The sequence below is a fragment of the Clinocottus analis genome, unplaced genomic scaffold (assembly GCF_023055335.1).
Source record: "Clinocottus analis isolate CAN_PGR_092001 unplaced genomic scaffold, fCliAna1.0.p SCAF_7, whole genome shotgun sequence".
NCBI classification, from domain to species: Eukaryota; Metazoa; Chordata; class Actinopteri; order Perciformes; family Cottidae; genus Clinocottus; species Clinocottus analis.
Window position 1 is genome coordinate 15,894,538 of NW_027176229.1, and position 24,150 is coordinate 15,918,687.

Consider the following 24,150-nt stretch of genomic DNA (forward strand, 5'->3'; position numbering starts at 1 on the left):
ATTGGAGGACAAAATTATTACGTAGTCAAGTGGACATACCGGTACATATCAATGTGGTGGCTCTTCTCATCAGTGACATAACGTACAATACATTTACACATGTATTGTCATGCGTAAAACACCGATTTACATGAAACTTTCGTGTTTATTGTGTGTTTTACAACTGATCACAATTGACAATACAGACAATTTTGGCAATGGGTCCTCTTTTTTTTGTGTAATGCTACACAATAAGGTCAATTTTACAATGATAAATCTGGCATAATATCAACAAATGTAAAGCACGTTTTAAATCTCTAATGGTTGATTTTTATACTGCATTAAAAAGAAACCAGTGCCTTCCAGAAGAAGAAAAAACATCCTAGATAATACATTTGGTAACGACAATGTTAGGAATGCTACATTTGAACTTTTCTGGTCTTTCTAAAGCAATGTAGCAAATTCATGGCCTAGTCACATTTTGTTTTAAAGTACCTTCAATTCTTAGCCATTTTTGCAACCTGGTAATATTTGTTTTTTACTATTAATGTCTCACTTTGCTAAAACTAGGAACATATTGTTTGAAAATAGGATATCTTCTTGACCAGTTATCCGTTTCTGAGCTCCTGGACAGAGTAAGTTCCTAAAAGTCTACATGACAGTTTACATGCACACACTGTAAGAGTCTTATTAACTCTTTGTTATTAAACAAATAATGCAAAAGGTCTGTATTGCCCATTTCCCACATGTTACTGATAGTCATTCTGGCAAATTTTGGAACTGAAGTAAACATAGCACGCACTGCATATAATTGGATAGTGAGTGTGCATTGCCAGTTGAAAAATTATTTCCCTCACATCACGGTCCTATTACTTCATATAAACCTCCTCTTTCACAACAACATTTCAGTTTTTTGGGGGATATTGTATAATACAACAGTGTCATATAACAGGGATGCACCACTGATTAAGAATTGCACATTCATAAAGTTGAGAAACTTGTAAGAGATGTATTAGAAAAGTTCAGAATTGATTGAAATATCTTCACTTAGCTGAATGTTGAATAAATATCTAGCCTTCAAACCCAAACAGTTATCCATAATGATATTAATAGGTTTCATTTTTCAGGCTATAACAAGCTGCCTCCAGAGCTACAAAAGGTACTTACTCCCATGACGTGTAAAATTGTTTCTTATGTAAAATGGGTGGGGTGCACCTTTAAAAAGAATGACACAAATCACCCTTCTCTCTCCACCACTACCAATTCTTTTTTTTCTTAAGCAGTGGATGAAAAATGTTCAGGTGTCCAACAAGGGCTCCTGCAAATAATGTGAAACATTAAGGTTAGGTTAAAACAGAATTTACAGATATGCAGAGACTAAGAAAATCTGTGTGCTGCCAATACATCTAGATATCCAATCAAAATGCCTAATTTTTACTATAATCAGAATTAAAAGAAATTACTTTAACATTTTGCAGATCCATTCCATTCCAATGGTAGCGGCGTGTTAGTGAATGTGTCGTACTAGCAGCTAGACATAGTATCACGCAAACTCCGAGGAGACACAAACTGACTTCCAACAGATGTCGCACTGCCACGCTCTGCTCCTCCTAAAGAATGAAAGCAGAGAATGACAGACATATGATAAGTTGTTATCTGTATATTAAGGCTGAGCAGGTTACATGTGCATGTATGACATGCTGTACCTGTGTTAACATGACAGTGAGTGTAGGGTCATTCCTTGAGTGTAGACTGAAGCACGTTTGCGATGCTGTTGGCAGCGGGTTGCCCGCTACCACATAGACGGGTGAAATGTTTTTCTCAAACACAGGGCACTCTGGCGGAAGTCTTCATTGTAGGTGAACAGTTTTTGCATGAAAAGACAACAAAAAAAATACAGATTCATGAGTTGACAAATGTTATGATTATGTACCTTAGTAGTTGGTGAAACACACACTTAAGAATTTGAACAAACTTACAGACTCATGGGCAGCAGGTGCACTGGAGCACTTATGGTGAGACAGGTGTAGGTATCATATTCAGACAAAAACTCTAAAGTCATCTTAACAATTTCATCGCCTGGGGAGTACAACGATTGATCATGGATTATACAAGCACAATACTTTATTTTACAACCAAACCAATGCACCCAAATACCAACCTGCAAGATGTAATTGACTGGCTCTCAAGGTAGTGTGTAAACCAAGGTCTTTCACTGAGTCACTGTTTGAGTTAGAAATCACAGTCAAAGGAACCTTGACCCGCAGAGTGGTGAGAGAGGGAGTCTTTGTAGAGTTATCTGAAGTGTCTCTATCCATCAGAGCAGTGGGGACTGGCAATACAAGTTTAGATGAACTTGCGTTGGCTTTAACACACAGCTGGAACTGAGATAATGAGGACAGTAGAAGGTTCCAGTCCTTAAAGAAGAATAACATGTATGATTTGCACATTAGCGTCAGCAAACACAACTCATATTTAGACTAAGAACATTGAATAAGTTTCTTACCGCTGCTGTGTCAGGGTTAGGCAGAGAGTGTGTATAGCTGTAAGAGCTGAGGCAGATAAAGGCCATAGCCAGAGTCAAAAGACACATGAAAAATGTAACCCCTGGAGGATTCTGGGATACATAATCTCGAAGGTTGGTCACAGGCTGCCAGAATCCCATCATTAGACTTCACATACACCTGCCCAAAGCTGTAAACAGAAGTCAGTCACTTCAGTTACTAACATTTTCACAGCTTTTGTCCTCAGTAACTTAGGTAGTGCTCATGCAAAATGGTCAAAATGGTTTCATTGAGGATTGAAAAATCCTTGAAAAAAAGACTTTTTTTCCAGAGATATATTTGGATGATTGCGCGTCACCACAGTGCCATTCAACAAACTGTTGATTTTAGCATTACGTTACCACATGCCTCGTGAATGCAGATACACATAAACAAAAACAAGGCACTGACGTTTTATTTATATTATTCATATTGACGCAGAAAAGCATCTTTCCACTGATGTTTGCAGGACGACGGAGACGAAACATAGAGCAAGAGGAGCCGTGAAACTTATCTCAATTTGTAACCAAACTTGTCTCCATTTGTAACCAAACTTGTCTCCATGTTCCCAACCAGCTCTATTGACAAAGTAATGTTAGCCTACTTTCAATGTTATGTTGCTAACAACTAGCTGAAACATAAACACATACCTTGAATGTGAACAATCTTCTTTCTTCACGTCGCGACTCTAAGTAAATATAAGAGTCTCTTGACGCGAAGTTAACCGGAGCTCAACATCTTATCGGTCCAGCTAAAACTGCACAAAGATAACAGACTTCCACGACAGCGACGTAGATTTACGAGTGGACTGCAGTGACGACGACTATGACGCGACCCACGTGACACAACCATGGTACTCTGTAGGTAAACTGGTCTGGTAAACGCCTCGGAGAAGCCCTTTTGACATTTATTAGGGATCAAGATATCTGGAAATATATTTTGACTAGTCACAACTGGAATATGCTTGGGCTGTGATTGTCTACTCATCACCAGTGGGCCGATCGTATTTAGCTAAAGAAAAAATGGCTGGCATGTTTATAACAGAACCACATAGTGATTTTTTGGTTTTCCAAGGCAGCAATTTGCTCAATTTATTGAGAAAATCATACAATGCAATATATCACAAAAATTAAAACAATATTTAACTTTTGATCAAAACATTTTCGTACACTAAGTGATTTATATAAAGACAGATGTAGTCTTGTAAAAACATTTTTCAAATAAAATAATTCATTAGAATTGAAATAGGTAGAATTTCGGACATATTTGTTGAAGCTTTCACTTTACAACAGCAAAGTTGTAAAGTGGCTTTACATATTGCCTTCCATTCAAAGCTCTCTTCAACCATGTGAGCTTTATTTATGCAAATACTTGCATTATTTTAATACTGTAATACATCCTGAATATTATTGCCACTTTCTTGAGAATCAATGTTAAAATTTTATAGCTGACCAAATAAAAATCATTCTGCATTCATAAATGCATTCATAAAATGTCTGTCACATTAAGTCAAAGTATCATTTCCCTTTTTTTTTAAACAGCTGGAAGTATTTACATTGACTATGCTATTTGTATAGACAGCGTAATAACAGTTAAGAAGTCCAGGTAACTTGTATAGGCTTGAATGCCATAGTATCAGGGTGACCCATGTGAATCAGGTCCTTGAAAGGGGACGTGCTCCACTGGAAGGGTGGTACTTGGTCCCATGTTGGCCCGCTCACTGCCAGCATGCTATAGTCCCGAAACATTCCGAAGGAGGTCATCTGCACAGAAACACACAATGCATTAGATATAGCAAACATCTCTTTTACATGCTTCAGTCAGATTCAAACGCAGAAAAGATTTTGAGATCATGATGGACAGTAGTGTGGGCAGAAAAATGGGTGACGGCAAGAAAATTAAAGAAAAAAATTAAAGAAAAAAAATAATAAAACCTTCATGTCAGTTCCTCCATGTGACCTCTGCATTAAAGCGCCAAACGGATATGTCCCATTAGCTGGGTTCAGGTCTGAACGGCTTGAGATAGCATTCTCTCCATTCCCTGGTGGATTACAGCCTTCACACTTTGACAATGGGTCTTCCTTGAAGTTATTATACCTGAGGAGAGACATTGGCATCTAATGAATAAAACATAATTGGTGTCACAAGCATATACAAATATAAAATCCAATATTAAAGTTTGTTTGTACCTCATGAGGCGGACCATTGAGTCCATATCTTTGATAGCTGTCTGGTTTCTCCTGAATATCTGAGCCCGAGGATTACGGTCCAGAGAGAACCACGGGCCGAACTTCTCAACCAGCTCATTGCAGCCACTGGCATTAAATATGTCTACGTAGTACCTACATATTAACACAAGACAATTTTACACATAACATTATTATAACACACATAATCTTAAGTGTTTATGAACATTAAACTTTCAAATTGGATACTTACGGTATGTTGTAACTTGCCCAGTAGCCTTTCTCCAGCAGTTCCTGAGTTTTATCAGCATAGACAACTTTTCCACTGCAACATAAGGAGATTAGAAAAGCCTATTTTAGCAGACGGGTTTAAAAGTCATAAACAATAATACTGAAATAATCTACTGTTTTGATTCAAGATTTGGAGCAAAGATTTACGGGATCTGCTCCAGTACAACAAGGAGCTCCTCTTTAATGTCAGTCCGTCCTGGAGTGAAGTGGTTATAGTCCACGATCATCCACTGGTTGTTATACCTACAACGCACACATAGACACACACAGACCAAATTGAGGATACAACCTTTACCCTACAAGCGTTTTTAATTTATTTATTTGCTGTATATTCATGTAGTTGATGATTTAATTGCACAACAAACACTGGTGACCCCATGACATGTTTGATCCAACTCCTATAAATGCCCTTGCTCTGCTCCACATCCACATTGCAGTCGAAGGTCACTCAAAGTTTAATCTATCTAGTGTCATCAGTTGGAATTTTGAACTCAGGACAAATAGCAGAAGGCGAGAATTCATCAAAACAAAGTGGTGATAATGTTGGTTGAGACGTAATGAGACGTTTTGATGTGTAAAACGCACGTTCCACTGTTGTACTTGCTGAATATCTCGGCCCACTCTTTGGCAGTTGCAGCCAGTCGATTGGCCACAATGTTCCTCAACCACTCCATGACGGCTCCTGTGGGCTGAACAAACTTCCAGAGAGCAGGGTTACTGTTGCCAATGGTGGTTTCCAAGGTAACCTGGAGACAGGAGATGGAGTGAAAACAAGAAAATCTTTCTAGCCAAAATATAAAAATGCGTCAATATACCGCTTTTTAAAAAAATTTTTTTTTTTACACTTGTTCTATAATGTCAAGTACCAATAGTACTCACCAGACCACTACTGAGGATATAGAAGTCATCTCCAGAGAAGATGGATCCGGGATAAGAGGAGAATGCCTGAGTTCCTCCAGGAAGGAAACTCTCTTCTGACAGAAGAAACAAGAGTACACAATAAATAGCCTGACCATGTCCAAGAAGGACAACTAGCACCTCAGAAGACCATTAATGGACACATTATATCGCAATTGTTTTCTTCTTGTTGTTACCATTAGTTACCAAGCAACCAATGGCAGGAGTCAGTAAGAGTGTTATTTATCTTTTCATCCAGCTCTCGCAAAGAAAATATGTTTATTTGCCAAATGTTTTACTAATCCCTGAATGCAAGTCATGAAGGACTCTAGAACAGGACCAACACTTAACAGAAGACACACTTGCATGAGGACACTACCTGAAGGAGAAACTCTAAAGGCAAACATGTATTTCTTCATGATGCGCAGCATGGCCTGGTAGTTGTTCCAGGTGTCATGTGACACTAGCAGCTCCTTATTGTTTGGCAGCAACTTAATGAGAGCAGAACAGGAGCCAGATCCAAGGGGTCTAGTTTGGCTGGATTTGTTCAGAGCAGATTCCAAGTCCTCCAGATCCCCTCCCATTTGGAAAAGTCTGATTGGACAGAGATGAGGTGGAGTGTAAAACAACAGCATGAAACAAAGTCTAGGATCCTAGGAACAACAAAGAAATTGATTTGTGTAAATTGATCATGAGAAATGGAGATAACCACTTACAGAAAGCCAAATGGGTTGAGGGAGAACGACCCTATTGGAAATGACATGTCGTCATTATAGCCGTCCTCCAGACCTTTCAGCTGCAGCAGCGCCAGACGTACCTGACCAAGAGGAACCGATTGTAAAACATCCTATTTAAGGCCTTTACCATTATTGTATCCATGAAAGGGACATTATTCATCATACAAATGTTCATTAAGTACCTGGTACCAGTAGGGTGAACTGGGCTGCTTTTCCATTTGCTCCTGAACCCACTGTAAATTAGTTGTGATATAGGCCTTAAGGCGAGCGCAGTAACCAGTTGCAGATGTGAAAGGCCCACAGTAACCAAGAAGAGTGTTCATCCAGTGCTTATAGATGAGCTACAACAAACAGACACCAAGTCATTGGATTACAGTTAGTTAATAAAACATTCATACTGCACCAAGAGGACCGTATAAACCAACCGGAGATGTGACTGCAGCTTCCACTGCACCGGCTGCATAGGCCTGGATACTGTCATTATACCAACTGCTGGTAGTGATCTCCAAGAAAGACCAGCTGAAAAGAATATTTTTACTTATTTATTTATTTGACCTTTATTTAACCAAATAAAATCAGTTGAAAACCAATTCTCATTTACAATGATGACCTGGAGGCAGCAGCACAGTCCACAAGAGGCACAAACAACACAGATACAATACAGGATGACAAACACATAAAAATAACAATAAAATAAAAATAAAGAAGAGGCTAGAATAACACAATTATTGAAAAAAATAATACAATAACAGGATATGCGTGCTTTAAGGTTTCCATATGCGTTGCACTAATATGAGGAATCATTGCCTGTACTGTGGAGATGAAGAGAAGGCATACTTAGGTTGTACCGAGAAGTATTTAAAAAAAACTGAGGACGTGAACTCACCCTGATGTGGTAATGTCATCAGTGAAGTTCGCCCAAGCCACAAAATCCTCTCGATATCCCTCCAGAACAGACAGCTTTCCGGTTTGTTTGTCAATAACAGCGGTTCGTATTTCAGCTCGAACACACGCACACATTAAACACAAAAGGGACAAAACCGCTTTCAAACTCCCAGGAGGAAACGTCTTGTTGTGCTTGGACGCCATGTTTAGATGAATAAGTCACATGATAACGCGCGTGATGAGACATCTGACAATACAGGAAAAGGCACTTTCAAAATAAAAGACTTGATTGCGACACAGACAATTTAGGTAATCCTATTTATTTATGATCTATTGTGATTAATCAGATGATAATCAGGGAGGGACTAAGTCTCTTTTTTTCCAGCAAAATGTAGAAAGCATGTGTAGAATGCAGCACCGCTGGCTCAAGGACAGATCAAGGAGAACATTGCTACCCACTGTTATGAGACTTTATAATAAGTCACCTCTGGCCAGATCCTCCATCAATTAAGTCAACAACATCATCAATAGCCCTTGCACCACTTTTGTTGTCTATTTAGTCACTGTACATACTTATATACACTGCACATACTTTACATTTTTGTACTTTATTTTTTATCCCTTAATGAATATGCTCTACTGTTTTGTTGTGTATATATTGAGTATTTTAGATTCCTGATACTTTTTGTGTCTTCTATATAAGTTGATTGCTAATGTGACAAACTAATTTCCCCTCAGAGATAAACAAAGTCTCCATCTATCCATCTAGAACAGAAAATCGATCAAAACAAACAGGCCACAACATGAAACATAAGACTTTTAAAACTTGAAATACAAATTTATAGAAAAACTAACATCAGTTCAATCATATTTCTTTAAAGGGAACATTGTATGAGATTAGAAATAATGTGAAAAATCCAGAAGTTCCACAAAGTTGATAAATTCCTCATAATTATTTCTTTCTGCACACACCACTCAGAGTCCAGGCTTTGAAAGAGATGATAACGGCTGGGGAACTCAGTCTTCCCCACCTCCAGTTTCCATCATCTCCATAATATCTGTCTTTCGCTGCTTTTTGGAAGCCACTGTCATGGAAAATAAATAATATAGAGGAATACAATCAATAAACAGCACAGTTTTTTAATGTCTTCATGTTGTTACTAGAGTGTTAATTTACCATGAAAATGTTCCGCTGTTTTCCGTCTCAATGTCTCTACCGTTTCCTCAGCATCGGCCCACTCAAGCACGAGGCGTCTCCCATACAAATGGGTGCTGTGGCACAGAGCAGCAAACGCTTTCTATAGAGATAACAGGGGCATAGCGTTCATGATCAGCACTAGAGTGCAGTAGATTTCCTAAATACATGTCTGAACGCTCACATAACACAGACCTTAGCGTCTTGTTTGGTGAGAAAGTCAATAAAGCCGAAGCCTCTGTGATTCCCTGAACCAGCTGCTTTCTTTGGAAGACGGACTGTCTTCAGCTCTCCAAAGGTACTATAAGGACAGATAAAAAAAATGATATTACTGTTCAGTGATCTGGCTCCAAACATACTCCACACATGGTGGGAATACAATAACAGTTGTTTGCATTCAACACCTACCAGAAAAGTTCCCGAATTTCCCTGACAGTTGCTTGGAAGGGGACGTTTCGTACAAGGATCTTGGATCCTGTCTGTTTCTTCTCGCCTTGCTTTTTCTTCCTTGACACTTCAGTAATCCTGCACATAGTGGAAACGACTGAGTGAGCAGTGACAACAGAAGTAAGGTTTTCATGCCACGCTTTAAATTAAAGTCTGCCCTACAAACAATCAGAGTCATTTAAAATGTGACAAAAATCAAACACATTTTCTCAAGCACATTTCACACCAAAACCCTTCTGATGCACATCTTACCTTGTGGCTCTTTCAGAAATCTTCAGCTCTAGTTGGTGATCATCTACAGTACAGTGCTAGTGGAGGGTTAAGACAAAGAACAAACTTTAGTCAAGGACCAAGTTGTAGAGGAAGGTTACTAGAAGCAGTATGGTATAGTACCTGCAGTTTCCTCAAGGCTTTCTGTGCTGCATCTGCCGACTGATACTGGACAAAACCATAGCCCATGGACAACCTCTTGCCTGGAAATCAAACCAACATCATAAGATAATTACTAACTCTGATTCAGAGATCAAACTAAATAAAACAGATTGTTCTCAGAAAGCCAGAGAAAACCCACAGATAGTATCTTCTAACAGCACCCAAATTGTTCAAATAAACCATTTATGACTTTGGTACGGTACCCGTTTTATCTTTCTTCTTGGAGATGGTGCAAGATGTGATCTTGCCACATTTGGAGAATGTCTGCAACAAACAGATAAAAAACATGCAATGATTAAACCCTCATATCAGTATTACCAAACATTATAAAGCAGGGGTGTCAAACTCATTTTAGTGAAGGGGCCACATGCTGCCCATTTTGATCTGAAGTGGGCCGGACCAGTAAAATCACAGCATAATAACGCGTTAGTAACGACAATGTTTCTCTATGTTTGAATCATTGGTGAAGGTTTTTAGATGATAAACTCTATTCTAAGGTCTTTCAACAATTACCTAGAAACATAAAGACCAAAAATTCAGACATCAGTCATCTGTTTATCTGCCTGGGCTCTCCTCTGCAGATTCCCTCGCTTTGTGACACTTTTGTGGTGCCACTTTCATGACGTGATCCATCTTTAACGACACAATGATATCAGTGCTCACATCAATTGCTACTGTGGATCAATGGTTTGCATGTCTGTCTTATAAGCAGAGGATCAGAGGTTTGAATCCCAGCTGTTAATTTTGTTCTAAAAAAAACATTTTTTTTTTCCACACCCTGGTAGGCCGGACTGGACCCTCTAGCGGGCCGTATGTTTGACACTCCTGTTATAAAGGGTTGAATTTTTAAATTAACCCACCTCCTCTAGTTTATCATCTGTTGTGGTGAAATTAAGATTTTTGATGAAAAGTGTTGAACCAGGAGCAGATTCCTCTTCCTCCTCTTCCTCTTCTTCTTCATCCTTCTTTTCCTCGGTCATTGAATCTTCTTTTTGTACGACTTGGAGAACAGATTAAAAAAAAACATTTTGGTTATTCCAATTAGTACATTTGTGTCTAGAAAAATAGTTGTGTAGTATTGTATGTTTATGTGATTTTACCTGGTTCTTGTTTGGCTGCCAAAAACACTCCCACAGGTGCCCACTCCAAATACAGTGGGATGTGATGGAACTACAGTTTACAGAGATACAGTCAGTACAGTAAACCTTTTTATTAGTGCCTCAAACACATCCTGCAGGTTTTGCTGGTACAAAGCTATACACACCTTGCTGTAGGCTAGCCGAGTAAAAGCTCGTTTTGCCTCAGTTGGCTCGAGAAACTCTATGATGGCAGTGAGGCCTGAGGGCGGCAGAAGCACTCGGCCCAAAGAGCCATGAGGTGAGAAAAGCTCCTCCAACTCCGACGCCTTCACTCCAGCTGGAAGATTTTTCACCAGGATGACAGTTGTGCTCCTCGCGGCTGCCGCCTGTACACCAACGCAAACGACACACGCAGGAAACAATCTTAACCAAGGTAACTGTATTATGGGCAGATTCAAATGTTTACAGACAAATTAGCAACATGTAATTGGGAGTGTGTTCAGCATACCTGACTAAAGGAATCCAGACTGACACCATTGTCTAGTAGAAACTGCCGAGTCTCTTGAACAATCTGGGTCTCACCCAGAGCCATCCTCACTGCAAGACTTCCCTTTGACTCCTGGGCCAGAGAAGTATAAAGAAACTTTAAACATGGTTGCTCAGTTTGCCCAATGATTCACATGTTGATGAAGCTGCAACAGATGAAAAAAGATTTGTCCGCAGAGAGCAACAGCATCCGCTTTCATTTGAATGGAAAGGCCACATTGGCATAGCAAAAGGCAGCCACATCAGAAGACAACACCAAGAAAAAACAGTCATCCAGCAAAAAGATTCAACGTGGCTCAACTTTTTCCCCAAAACAATGACACGTCATCCAGCAAGGTCCTGCTTTGACCAGTTGAATACATGCAAGCATGCATTCTTGGTAGATACGTTGTTAATATGAATGGCATATTTTTACAGTTTATTTTTTAAAGATAAAACATGTCTCCCATGATGACTTTCCAGAGCAGTAAAATCCTTCCTCTTAACTTTATAAATCCCTTTAAAGTGTATTGGTAGCTGAAAAAAACCTTTAAACCCATGGATCTGTAACTCAAACTGGACTTGGATAGTACTTTATCATCTCACTGCTACCTCAAGCATTTATATTTTCAATGTCCTGTTTTAACGCAGGAAAGCTTTCCATCCAAACACCCACTAATGCTGGAGTTGAAGAACATTCATGTAGAAGAACAGGATACAACATTACTCACATGATCCAGGACTTGACTTTTTGTGGCATTGTATTTTTCGGCAATGGCATCTGCCACTGCACTTGTGCCCAGAAACAAGGTGTTCCAGTTGTGGGAGCTAAAAGGTAACGTTAAATGAATAAGCTAATTGAGGGAGGGCTTGTGTAATGGACTATAAACTAAAATAATGAATCTTCATTGAGTAAATTCAGAGAAAGCAAAAACACAGAAGCAGAGGGTTATTGTGACTATACATACCTGGAACTAGAAGCTTTATTTTTAGCATCTTTTTGCCGTTTATAAGTTGAAGAGCCAGGACCACCAGCATCTGAAGGGTCTGTCTTTTCTTTCTTCAGTGTGGAGGGCAGCAAGTGAAGCATCCTGCCCTAAAAGCATGTAAGAATGATTATGTCTTAACTGCCTCCACTTCATTTGAAAATGTAGTTGTACTAGTGTGTCCAGGAGCCAGTAGAAGTCATGTGGTGGACAGATGTAACTCAAACATCAGTTGGAGATTAAATACCTGAAATATATGCCCATCCAGCTGAGCTAGAGCTGTCACAGCATTCTCTGGTATCATATACGTTACGAAAGCAAATCCTTTAGGTTTCTTGGTTAGATTGTCAATAGGGAAGAGCATCTCAGATAAAGGACCTGTAAAGATTGTAAAGTTATTATCACCTCGTAAAAGGATGTGTGAACTTCTATGTGTATGAACGTTTTTTTAATTCACCATATTTAGAAAATAGCTCTGTGATCTCTTTCTCAGTGCAGGTGTAAGGAAGGTTCCTGATAAAGAGTCGACCCGACTCTGAGACATCTTCCTCTTCCTCATCCTCCTTAAGCTCCCTGGTGAAGTTCCTGTCAATTTCTTTGTCCTTCCTGTCTCTCTTGCCTTTACCAGCAGAGGCATCCACACGGAAGACCTCGATGTAACGCCCGCCTGACAAACACAGGCAAAAGGTATTTCACAGTTAGCTCGGGAGAGTCATCACATACACCTTGGGGCCAGTGATAATCTAAGAAATTGGACATTGTATTTCTCACCTATGTAGTCTTTATTCTTCTTCAAAGACTTTACCACCTCTTCATCAGAGTGCAAGTCTACATATACATAACCTGAAACACATATACAGTCAACATAAGACACATACAGTGCTTATATCTACCCACCAGACATGTGGTTTACAGGATAATATATCTATGACAGACGTAAAATGCTTTCCATAACATACCCGTTCTATTTCCGCTGTCGTTCTTCCCAATCCTGATAGCTACAGGTTTCAGCGGTGTCATAAACTCTCGGATTTGTTGCTATTGATCAAGAAAAAAGATATTTGTTCATAAATGCAGGCACTAAAATACAAAACATGCAATATCATCAGTGCTCCTGTGAAACCAGGAAGCTCTAGTTCACTCACCTCTTTCACATTGAACGGGGCTCCTCTAAGCTTCACTGTGAACTCGGTCGTCGGCTCCGTCTGTAACAAACAGATGTGCGTATGAACCAAAAAACAAATACTGGGCTGTACTACACAGTAGAGTTTAATGTTTTGATTTAAAAAGTCACCTCTTGCTTGGCAGTTTTCTTTGCTTTGCTCTGCACCTTATCCTCAGAAGAAACCAAGGTTTTGTTCTTTGACACACTGTCTCTGTCACCGCTCTCGTAGGCGCTGTCTGTGTGCTGAATAGGACCACAATCTTCATCCTCGTCGCCATCATGCTTCTCTTCACTCTCCCCCATTGTGTCATCTGTCTGTGCCACCTTTGAGCGCAGGTACTCCATATCTGACAAGTCAGACTTGAGTGCTTCTTTAGTGGCATCTAAATGCAAAAACAATCCAGAGCTTAGTCAATCTTGCACTTCTTTTTTCCCCCATTTCCTTTTCTATTAATACTGTATATTTCTACACTTGTGATGTGAAGCATTTGTAACAGTGACAAATGTATTCATTACCCTTCATTAACTGTAACTGGTAACCCACACATTAATTAATTTGTTGCAACCTTATTACCACACACCATGTATGCATTTGATTCAATGTGTATATTTAGGATCTCAATCTACACATGAAAAGTCTTAAAAGCCAGACTGAACAAACTGCTCCTCTTGGGACCATTAAGCCAAACACATTTCCAGTTTTAGAACTGGAAATATGTACACTGAAATGCCAGAAAAGGTGACTGACTTACACTAAAATGGGAACACTGTTACCAACCTTCATCTTCCTCATCTTCGGCTTCCTCATCCTCTGACTGTTCTGAATCAAAGTTGAGGTAATCATCCGAAGCCGGCTTCTTCTTGCCATGAGCCTTCGCCCGTCCACTGTCAGGATCGGTTATTTGCACAGTGTCATTTGCCCAGGTTTGGGCTTGACTTCGATTCTGATGCACTGACAGAAACTCCTTGAACCCCTGGTCCTCTTCAAGCTGAGACACACGACAAGTGGACGCACAAGGATTAAAGATAAATACTTAAATAACAGTTTGTCATACAACACATAATAAAAAATGAATGAAATATCAAGGGTAGACATTCATAAAAGTGCGAGTATCAAGTACATGGCAACATTACACGACAATAATGACAGCCTAACCTTGTAACAATATCATTCTAAAAACTGTGCTATGTGCAGATTTTGGTTGATACCAAAGACGAATTGATGTTTGATAGGCAGCCTAGGTCTGGTTCCCTCTCATTCACATTCAGATATTCTTATGTGATTAACATCTAACAAACATAGTTGCTGCCTGTCACATGTACTTACATGTCCAAGTGTGCGGTTGGTTTCCTTTTTCTGAAAGCAGAAACAAAATAAAATCACTTTTAGAGAAGGGGGGCAGTGCTGCAGAACTTAACGACCTTTTTCTCCACTAAAATAACGGCACCACTGCTGCTATACAGATAGTAATATCGGGACGATTTTAGGTGTTTACAACGTGGATGTGAATGTAAAACTGGTATTTTTTATTCTTAAACGTTAGTTTAACATTAAGTTTCATGTAACTTTGTGTCTGTAGGTACCTTTTTGCCGTCGGTAACAGCAGCAGAGGAGGATTTATCCGGGCCTGAGCTCTGGGTATGTTTGCTCCAGGCTTTTGCTTTGGTGGGGTCTCCAAAAGCCTTACACATCTCCACCTGGAACACATGAGAACTATGGAGTTCACATATGGACAAACAACAATGTCAACAACGCACATGTTGAGCCGTGCAGCCGTACCGTCACTCGGGATGTGTCCACGAAGCTCTTGTTGAAATGTTTCAGAGCTCCGTTCGCATCGTCCTCCGCTTTAAAACCCACAAAGCCGAACTTGCGGAACTTGCCGTCCTTGGTAAACTTCAGAGAGCAGTCTGTCACCGTGCCGAAGTCAGCAAACATCGCCCTGAACCTCTCCTCTTTCATCTGCACACAAGACACACAGTAATGTTACATCTTCATCCGAGCTGAAACTAAACAAAATGTCTGCTGACAACCTTCCGGGTTACTTACCCCATCAGGGAGATTTTTAACGATGAGTCTCGACATAGTTATAGTTGTTGTAAATTCACAAACACAGCACAAACTTGTTCGTTATATATATGTCAACAAACGAGCGTGGACGGTGCTCTAGGCCGCCATGTTGAGTGGGAGGAGCCTTCTTCTTCTTCGTCTTCTTCTCGTCTTTCTCCGTATATGTGTGTTTCAGACATCTGCTGGACTGGATGACTGCAGTGTGAAGAAGAATATGCAGGAAGGTAAAATCCTTCTGCTAAACGTTTCTTTTAAACATCTAAATGTAATAACTGTCCATTGTTCTTGAACAAATCAATATTAAATAACGTTTACATCTGCAAGGATAGCTTACTTGTCTTTACTTAATTATTTTTACTCCATGCTAATTTATACTTTCACTCCAGTTCAGTTAAATATGAAAGCATTGTGGTTTTGATTCACTGCATTTATTTGATAGCTTGTTGCTTTACATAATATGAGAAGAATTGTACGAAATATAGGAAGGTTACGAGTTTCTGGGTCTTCAACAGCAGATTTACGAGTTAAAGGTTACTGGAGACAGATAAGAAAGCGCTTGTTAAGAAACATGTGTGTAACTTTGAAGTTGGGACCAAGATGGGGGGTGGTAAGAAAAGAATGTGTTAATAAGGGGATGCACTCAGGAAGTTTAATGACCACAGTAAAACAACCACAGTATAACAAGATAGAAAATAGGCCTCAAAAAGGTTCTTGCCAGCATAGTCAGAATCAGAATCATGACCCTTTAGTGCCAAGTATGTTTCACATGCAAGGAATGTGTCATGGCAGGTGGTGCATACATTGGACAATCAACAACAACCAACACGGTGCAAGAAATAGAAACATATTACATTTACGATAGAATAGCATAACATAACAAATAAAGCACAGACAAACAGATAAATGTACTTTAAACAAGTGTAATGTGATACGTGTAATGTGAAAGTGTCCTGGGGATGACAGAGTCAGTCAGTCAGTCAGCTACCGGGACTCTTTTGATGAGCCTGACTGCCCTGTGTCCAGGGTGAGATGGGTCAGCTACAATCTTTCTTGCTCATTTCAGGGTCCTTGAAGCGACCAAGTACTGGAGGGACAGCAGATTGCAGCCAATCACCCTCTCAGCAGAGTACATGACGCGCTGCAGTCTGCCCTTGTCCTTGGCAGTGGCAACAGTGTGTCAGGTGGTGATGGAGGAGCAGAGGATGGACTCAACAATGGCTGTGTAGAAATGCCTTTGGCAGATTGAATTTCGTCAGCTGCCTCAGGAAGTACATCCTCTAAGCACATTATTATATAAAATATAATATGATATTCAAACATGCAACAATTTTAATGTGCAGTAATTTTCCATTACAATACATCTGGGTAAATGATAAAACCAAAGTTATCCAGAGGCCCATACAGTCGTTTTAATTATATATACATTTTAGGAGCAAAAATAAAACACTGAATTTAATAAATGTATAGTTCATTTGTGAATACTTTTACTCAAGACACATTTATAATATATAGGATTTGTATTAAAATGTGGCTTTTATAAGGCTACAACAATAAGGCTTTTTGTGCCTTTATGAAGCTCAAGCGTAAGTTTAGTAAGGACACTCTTTACTCTTTGGTTCATTCCTAAACTCAGTCTTTAAGTTTCACAGTCATCACTCCATCAGCTGATTGTGTGACTTGGGGCAAAAATTGCAGCACAAGCGTACTGTTTGTGGAGCTAAGGGAAATATTGTTATGAGAAGTTTGCTATGAATACTTGGAAGAAAGCAGAGTAGACAATACAGTAAAGCACAGTTTATTGGTGTCCTGTGTTAAACTGGTAAGGCATGGTTTATATGCTCTTGACTGAGGCAAGAACTTGCTGCAACTCTGTAACATATTGGTTAAAACCTGCAATGTGTAACTTTTTGTAGTCATCCATACATATAAGACTGTAATGGCCCACTAAGGCAGATATACCAATATTCTGTTTTAGATTAATGTCCAATTTAACATTATTCATGTGTTTACTTTTGTAACAGGCAAGAATAGCAGCCTACATTTATGCTGTTGTAGTAGACGTAGAGCAGTTGTTTGCCACACATGTTCAAAATGAAATAGTTTCTGTTGGGATGTCATATGAGCTCTTTAGTAGTAACCATGTAAAATGAAAACAAGTAAAGTCTATTCTCCATTAACTACCGTCTCTTTTCCACCCCTGTAAATACATACTTGACACACACTTCAATAAACCCTTTGTTCTCCAGGTCACATGACACACTGAGGTCAAATTTTAGGCAGCCGAAATGGCACAAAAAGTTTGAAAAATTTAAATAGAACATTTTTTATCAAAGTTATACAAAGCGAAAGTCATCATACCGTGCAATTATGACTACCCAATTCATCTGTGGAGAAAGGTACCACCATTTACAGAATTATCAACATTTTCTATAGTAATTTACTGTGTTGTGTGTGTGTGTGTGTGTGTGTGTGTGTGTGTGTGTGTGTGTGTGGACAATAAATCCTTATGATGGTTACTCATGGGTAATCTTTTATGTTGAAGTTATTAACAGCGTTGGCCCTACTTTGTCAGCATTGCGGACTCTACTGTGGCTGGACGACTTGAATTCATTCTGGATTTCGATAAAGGTTTTGTTCTTGGTTTCAGGAATGACAAAGAAAATGTATATCGCCGTTAAGGAGCAGATGGCCAAGAACACCAGGAAGCAGTACTGCTGCAGTCCAAGCTGTGCAAATAAAAACAGAATAAAACCCAAGTGAGTCCGACTCTCTAAGACACCCAAGCATTTAAGTTTTGTCTCCTACCTTAAAATGTAGCAGGTAATGAAATATAACATTCGAAAAAGAAGATATACTCTTCAGATATTTACCACAATAAAAGGGAAGACCAGGCCAATAAAGAAGAAGCTCAACCAGTTTAATGATCCAGCGATCATGTAAGCTGCCGGGCGTGCGGTTTGTGTGAACAGCTCAGTGGTCAAAATGTTCGTCACTCCACCTTCACAGAAGAAGAAACCACACAAGCAATCTTGCTTAGTTGTAATCGTTCAGCAACAGTAGCTGCTAAAGAATAACTTCAATGGAGGGGGAAAAAGTGAATTACCTGGTCCTAATCCAAAACTCAGGATAAAAGCAAATAAACATGCCATGCTCAAGTATGGTACTATTGGACTAGCATCCTGAGGGAAAGATAATCATACAAAAGGAATGTTAGAACAAAGTAGAAGTCAAATGCAAGAAATTGCATAAAATACTAGTTTAACTATCAATAAATGTGTTACAAATTCTGGTCTTGAGGTTAATTACTTGAAAAGATAGCGTCAGCGTGAATAAAATGCAGCAGATGCTCATCAGTGTGTATCCTCCCGTGATGAGCACTTTCCTTCCCAGGCGGTCAATGAGCAAACCCTGTGAGATACATATCATGAGACCAAAAAGACTCGTGCATAAACTTTCCTGCTCACATTTTACTTTGACCTTTCATTGTCAGCTCAAAAAATTCCTGCTCAAACAAATGTTAGTTTATGCTTCAACAATAGTTATTTACTTTACAACACATTTCATGTCACACATTCTTCTGCTGTTCTTTTTTATTTTATTTATAAAAGACAATTTTCCAAAGTGGTGTCTCACTATTTCAGATTTGTTTGAACTTTTCTAACTTTTGTCCAATGCTTTACATTATTTTTGGAAACTTGTCCTTTTTGCTGTGAACCTAGTCTTTTTTTTACTCGTTTCTGTCATAAAGATTTAGTAGTAGTGGTAATACTATTACTAATATTCAAAGCAGCACACTATATGGTTGGTAGTGTTTGTATTTTTTAAATTAGTTGACCTCTTATTTTCAGTTTTATTAATGTGGTCAATTTCAGAATTCAGTTGCAGTTTGGTTAATTGTAGGTAAAAACCTACATGGTTGTGTTTAGGAAAAATATACACAGCCCTACATGTACATAATGTATTGTTTGACCTGGTTGCGTGCAAATGTTTTTGTTGACTTATGACACCTAAGCTCTGAAAGCATCTGCCTAATATTTTTGATGTAACTTCTGAATTTTAAGAAATGAAAGCACTCACAAATAAACTGTTAAACTCATACTTACACATGTTAATGCCGTGATACATTCACAGGCACCAGTGCCGACGGTCACATATGGTATTTTATCAACGGGAATACCAGATTGTCTGAACAAGTAATCTGCGTAGAAGTAAATCTACAGGAAATACAGACACAAAACATATTGCAAACTGAGGAACATAACTAACTTTGTGGGAGACAGCAGGTACATCATCATGTACTCACAGCATTGATGCCGTTCAGCTGTTGTGCCGCGTTGAGCAGCAAGATGGTAAGAAGCTGCCAGCGGACGCTACGGTCGGTGAAGAGTTGCCAGGGCTTCTTGGCTTGGAAATCCACTAAATTATTCTTCTCCTTCTCAATATCCTCCCGTTCGGCATCATAGCCATCTGTACCATGCAGTTGCTTCAGGGCTGCCGACAAACACATGACCAGCGTGGTGATTTTCTGCATACATCATTCTTCTCAACTGATCAGGCAGACTACACTAGAAGGTCTCTGTTTGAGAATCTGGTCAAAAGATGTCCTGTGTCAAATCATTTCATTTCATCTCATTATAGTAGCGTTACCGGAATGTTGTCACATGCTTGAACTCACAGCTGAGGACTCACTGCCTCTATAGTGATTTGACACAAAGGGAGTCCTTAACCTTTTAAACTCTGGTGTCATTTGCACTACATCAATCTTGTCAGGCAAAAGAATGTCCCACAGATTTGAAAAATGAAATAAATGTTCAGCAGATGCAGTTTGTAAACTTACCTTTCTTACATCCCTTGTCATCTCCTTTGTCGATGAGCAGGTAGCGCGGGCTCTCTGGGAACCAGGGCAGGATGAGAAGCTGCAGGAAAGCCGGGATACATGTGGTGGAGAGCAGGAGAGGCCAGTACTCTTCTTTGCCCAGGACCTCGCTGTGAAATCACACATATATGTTTGAGTAAAGTCACTACAATTAAAACGTGCAAACACAGATTCTGTGACATTTTGTGTGAAGATCAAATATACCCAGAATTTACTTACTTCAGGCCAATTACTTGTCCAGTCAAGATCCCAACAGTAATGAAAATAGAAGTTCCCATTCCCATGCCACCACGAAGTGCAGTTGGAGCTATTTCCCCCAAATACAGAGGTTGAGCACAAATGCCAATGCCTGTAAAAAGGAAAAGGGCCACATTTGTCATTTAAATCAAATATTTATCAAGTTTACTTTACATATTATGCAAAAATGTGTTTCACTGGGATGTATAAATGTATGTCTGAATTATTTACCTGCATTCAATCCAATGAGAAGACGCCCAATGATGAGTAATTCAAACACTCCTGTAGGGTAACTCAGACCCATCAGCAGAGCAGCCATTAATGCAAAAATATTATTGGCCAACAGAGTCCCTTTCCTGCGAAAGCAACATTAAATGATAGATTTATAATTGAAATACAATCTGGAAAATAGGATTGTTTTGCCAAAATATGCCATAATATCTTCTCATCCATACCTCCCCAGTTTTACAGACAGCGTTCCACCGATTGTCACTCCTACAAGTCCTCCTAAGGTGAATATAGACACAATAGTGGACCAGAGCAGAGTGAGAGCATCGGCTGATATGTTAGTTTGGTAACGCTCCCTCCAGGTTTGGTTGATGAAATTTTGCACATGCTAGAGATACACAAAAACACAATACGTACATTCATCAGGTGAAATAACGACTGCCTGATCTAAGATGTTTGAAAAGACTGGTTTGGGTGAATGTTTAGTTCTGACTGGCTGAAGGTAAATTAATTTCTGATCATGGACACCGACTGTGTAGTTCCATTGAAACTATCTGTTCACTCATTTGAATTAATTTGCTGGATCTAAAAAAAAAAATCTGAAACTTTATTTACACTAAAGTGTTGCAAAGTTTTTTTCGAACCTTCATCCTCCCGGTCTCTGCAGACCAACCCAGAGGTATCACATCTCACAGGTGATTTAGTCTCACATTTCTATTTGTATTAATTATTTGTCAATCAATATGTTCATAATAAGTTCTTTTGCTTTCAAAATGCGTGAAAATATTAATTAAAGGCAATTCTTTTCTTTATAGACAAAGCCTTCCTCGGTTATTATCAAGAAAAAAATGGACTTAATTAAATCCTGATACTGAAAATCTTGTGAAGAAGTATCCTTTACATATTTGTGCATATTTACCAGATATCACTATAGGTGTGTGGGTCTGTAGGCTTATTGTATATTAGTGTATTAGTGTTATAAATGTCTTTTGATGTTGTTTTTCATGTACAATACTGACTGCAATGTTTGGTTTGTAACGGTGAGAAACTAAAACACAAAGTAGAGTTGTTACCATAGTGGGAGCATTGATGACAGATATATTATATCCATACTGAAAGGTTCCCCCTATACACGCAGCACAGGCAGCCAGGAGAAGTGATCTGTTGGGAAACTGCAATAAAACAGATACAAAACAAGTATTTACATGTAATCATGGACAGAAAGCTGCAGCACATCGCTTCTACAGATACAGTTTTCTCATCTAAAATCTTGTTTTTATAAACCACATACCTTTGGTTGCGTATCTTTGGGTTCTTTAATAAGCAGAGGTTGATATTCATCCGCAAATTCTGTTGGCATTTTGTTGCATATGTTTTGCTCAAAGTCCAATATTGTTTGTCGTTTGCGCGCAGAATCGCCTATCCTTCATGTAACGAGTTTGCTCTCAACAGGAGACTTAAATCATGGTGGGAGGATGATTGTATCCCTCAGCCTGAGGAAGATACAAGTGATCTGTTGTCATAATGTGACGCAATGTGAAGATAATCAGCTCCATTAGTCCGTGTAGTGATTTTGCTGCATTAGACTTTAGCTGCATCAAAATGGGAAATTCAATTTGCTTTTACAATTCTTCAAAAGAGTGAAAAAGCACATCTTTTACTTGATTTATTTGACCTTTATTTAACCAGATAAAATCAGTTGGGAACTAAATCTCATTTACAATGATGACCTGGATGACATCGATCCGTGAGAAGAGAAGCTGGTATGCAAAACTGGCTGTATCCCAAAAAAAAAAGCTTTTAGAAACAGGCGTAAAATGTCTTTTTGTGGTCATAAAATGTGTCTAATCCTGAGGCGTAAACATGGTGTGTTGACTCCCTCTATGTTTCAAACATTACAAGAGGAGTCAGTGAAGTGGCGTGAACATCTGTAGCATTCATGATTCATTATTCCTTCTTCATTAACTTTTTAAACTGAGCATTCAGACAGATTAGGTGGACAAGCTGTCAAAGGGAATTAAATGCACCGTGATATTCTACATTTTTCACAACCTACAGTGATCAAGACTTGTTCTAATTACTGAACCTTCAACCATTAAAGCTTTACAACCTACAATCTCTTAAAGAAACATAATTTCTGGTCAAAACTCATTTACATCATGAACATCTACGGTGTTAAAAGATTTGCGAGGGTTGATTCAAACTCACTTTTTTCTTTGGTTGCGCAGACTCCTCGTTGAAGTTCATTTTTTTGGGAGTTGTCTTACGTTTGACTGGAGCGTTGATAATGAATGTTCCACTTCATTTAACGGCACTAACATAATGGCAGCCTGTTGCAAGGTGCAGGATATGATCTCAGCTGCAGAGTACAGTCGTGAAATGGTTAAAGCACATTCCTGCCTGGTGCTGAGGCTTAGGAATGGTCGGCTGACACAAATACAAAAATAATATTATGCCCTTGTCGTCGAAATTAATTGAATGGATGCACTGTACGCAATATCCCAAGTTTCAGTCCATTCCTACTAACAGTCATGATGTTCTCTGTTCATGTGCCAGAAAAGATTATGATCCATGGAGCGCTGAAGACCACTAGAATACACAGAGATTGACCCAGTGCATGTTGAATCATCCAAAAGTTGTCACATAACCTGTAAATATAGTTTGTACCTCATCACTAAAAAATCAATACATTTTTAATAGAATGGAGTTATTCACCCCTCCATTGCCCACAGTTCAATTAGGATAACTCACTTATTTTCATGAATAGTATTTGTTTAAACTAATACATTGGAAAAACATTAGTCAATTCAAATCAATTCAATTAGTCTATCATAAAATGCATTTTTTCCTAAATTTTATTTGCATTGTAAAACTTGTTTTACCCTGGGGTGATGTAGATGAATGAGACACCTCTCCTGTCAGGGTCATATTGACTCGCTTACTCAAAATCAAGCCAGATTAGTCATAAGGATTCATATTGAAAGTAAACTCTATTCATGTTTCTAGTGTTAAGAAACCTGATTTGACCTCAAAATGGTCTTAATCTTCAGACACATCCTCCTCTATTCCACTGTTGTGATCACGGATGTGCTCCAGAGCCTCCAGGGCTGTCGTCCTTTTGTTTCTGGATCTCGTGTTGTCCTACACTCAGCTGCTGAGTTGTATGTATCTGCAGAGTGTAAAGTTGGTAGGACTCCTAAGCAAAGTATTTTCAAACTCTGAAACTGGTAAATTTGACCCGCAACATAACAGGAGGATTAAGGCCTAATGTTCAATCACATCAATGGTTGTCACATGAGTTGTTACCTAGCAAGTCCTACCACAGCACTTTTAATGCTTCTTTTTGCATTTTGTTGCTCTACTCTGTGCACTGACAATAAAGTTGAATCTG

The 24,150-nt window shown here is 39.0% G+C and overlaps 4 protein-coding genes across 6 annotated transcripts; all 4 read right to left on the minus strand.

The window, feature by feature from the left end:
- Window positions 1-125: 125 nt before the first annotated feature.
- Window positions 126-3,315, minus strand: zgc:158398 (uncharacterized protein LOC568894 homolog). Its single transcript, XM_068605116.1, has 7 exons — window positions 3,173-3,315; window positions 2,486-2,673; window positions 2,141-2,396; window positions 1,959-2,058; window positions 1,686-1,827; window positions 1,443-1,589; window positions 126-1,297 (listed from the first exon to the last, which is right to left on the minus strand). Exons 2-7 carry the CDS (start codon window positions 2,645-2,647, stop codon window positions 1,277-1,279), a joined length of 828 nt encoding a protein of 275 aa, XP_068461217.1. The 5' UTR covers window positions 2,648-2,673; window positions 3,173-3,315; the 3' UTR covers window positions 126-1,276.
- A 334-nt stretch (window positions 3,316-3,649) lies between these two features.
- plbd2 (phospholipase B domain containing 2) lies at window positions 3,650-7,829 on the minus strand. 3 transcript variants are annotated; one of them, XM_068566277.1, is made up of 12 exons: window positions 7,520-7,829; window positions 7,059-7,152; window positions 6,816-6,974; window positions 6,613-6,713; window positions 6,276-6,490; window positions 5,879-5,970; window positions 5,585-5,745; window positions 5,147-5,242; window positions 4,962-5,033; window positions 4,712-4,864; window positions 4,457-4,619; window positions 3,650-4,285 (listed from the first exon to the last, which is right to left on the minus strand). In XM_068566277.1, the coding sequence occupies exons 1-12, from the start codon at window positions 7,720-7,722 to the stop codon at window positions 4,115-4,117; spliced, it is 1,680 nt and encodes a 559-aa protein (XP_068422378.1). In that variant the 5' UTR covers window positions 7,723-7,829; the 3' UTR covers window positions 3,650-4,114. The 3 variants fall into 3 exon arrangements, with proteins under 3 accessions (XP_068422378.1, XP_068422377.1, XP_068422379.1); XM_068566276.1 differs by having other exon boundaries at window positions 3,652-4,285; window positions 5,879-5,973; XM_068566278.1 differs by lacking the exon at window positions 7,059-7,152 and having other exon boundaries at window positions 3,654-4,285; window positions 5,879-5,973; window positions 7,520-7,595.
- A 634-nt stretch (window positions 7,830-8,463) lies between these two features.
- rbm19 (RNA binding motif protein 19) lies at window positions 8,464-15,532 on the minus strand. Its single transcript, XM_068566275.1, has 24 exons — window positions 15,398-15,532; window positions 15,128-15,310; window positions 14,932-15,045; window positions 14,675-14,704; window positions 14,126-14,336; window positions 13,477-13,730; window positions 13,328-13,387; window positions 13,142-13,220; window positions 12,954-13,025; window positions 12,640-12,849; window positions 12,430-12,560; window positions 12,165-12,292; window positions 11,928-12,024; window positions 11,180-11,290; window positions 10,857-11,057; window positions 10,693-10,762; window positions 10,453-10,592; window positions 9,796-9,856; window positions 9,554-9,633; window positions 9,413-9,468; window positions 9,122-9,238; window positions 8,909-9,014; window positions 8,696-8,816; window positions 8,464-8,603 (listed from the first exon to the last, which is right to left on the minus strand). Exons 1-24 carry the CDS (start codon window positions 15,431-15,433, stop codon window positions 8,536-8,538), a joined length of 2,736 nt encoding a protein of 911 aa, XP_068422376.1. The 5' UTR covers window positions 15,434-15,532; the 3' UTR covers window positions 8,464-8,535.
- A 2,377-nt stretch (window positions 15,533-17,909) lies between these two features.
- Window positions 17,910-22,152, minus strand: slc2a11b (solute carrier family 2 member 11b). Its single transcript, XM_068605185.1, has 12 exons — window positions 22,051-22,152; window positions 21,833-21,931; window positions 20,987-21,147; window positions 20,763-20,887; window positions 20,514-20,643; window positions 20,256-20,404; window positions 19,722-19,909; window positions 19,522-19,632; window positions 18,725-18,826; window positions 18,522-18,597; window positions 18,289-18,416; window positions 17,910-18,144 (listed from the first exon to the last, which is right to left on the minus strand). Exons 1-12 carry the CDS (start codon window positions 22,117-22,119, stop codon window positions 17,950-17,952), a joined length of 1,533 nt encoding a protein of 510 aa, XP_068461286.1. The 5' UTR covers window positions 22,120-22,152; the 3' UTR covers window positions 17,910-17,949.
- Window positions 22,153-24,150: the final 1,998 nt, after the last annotated feature.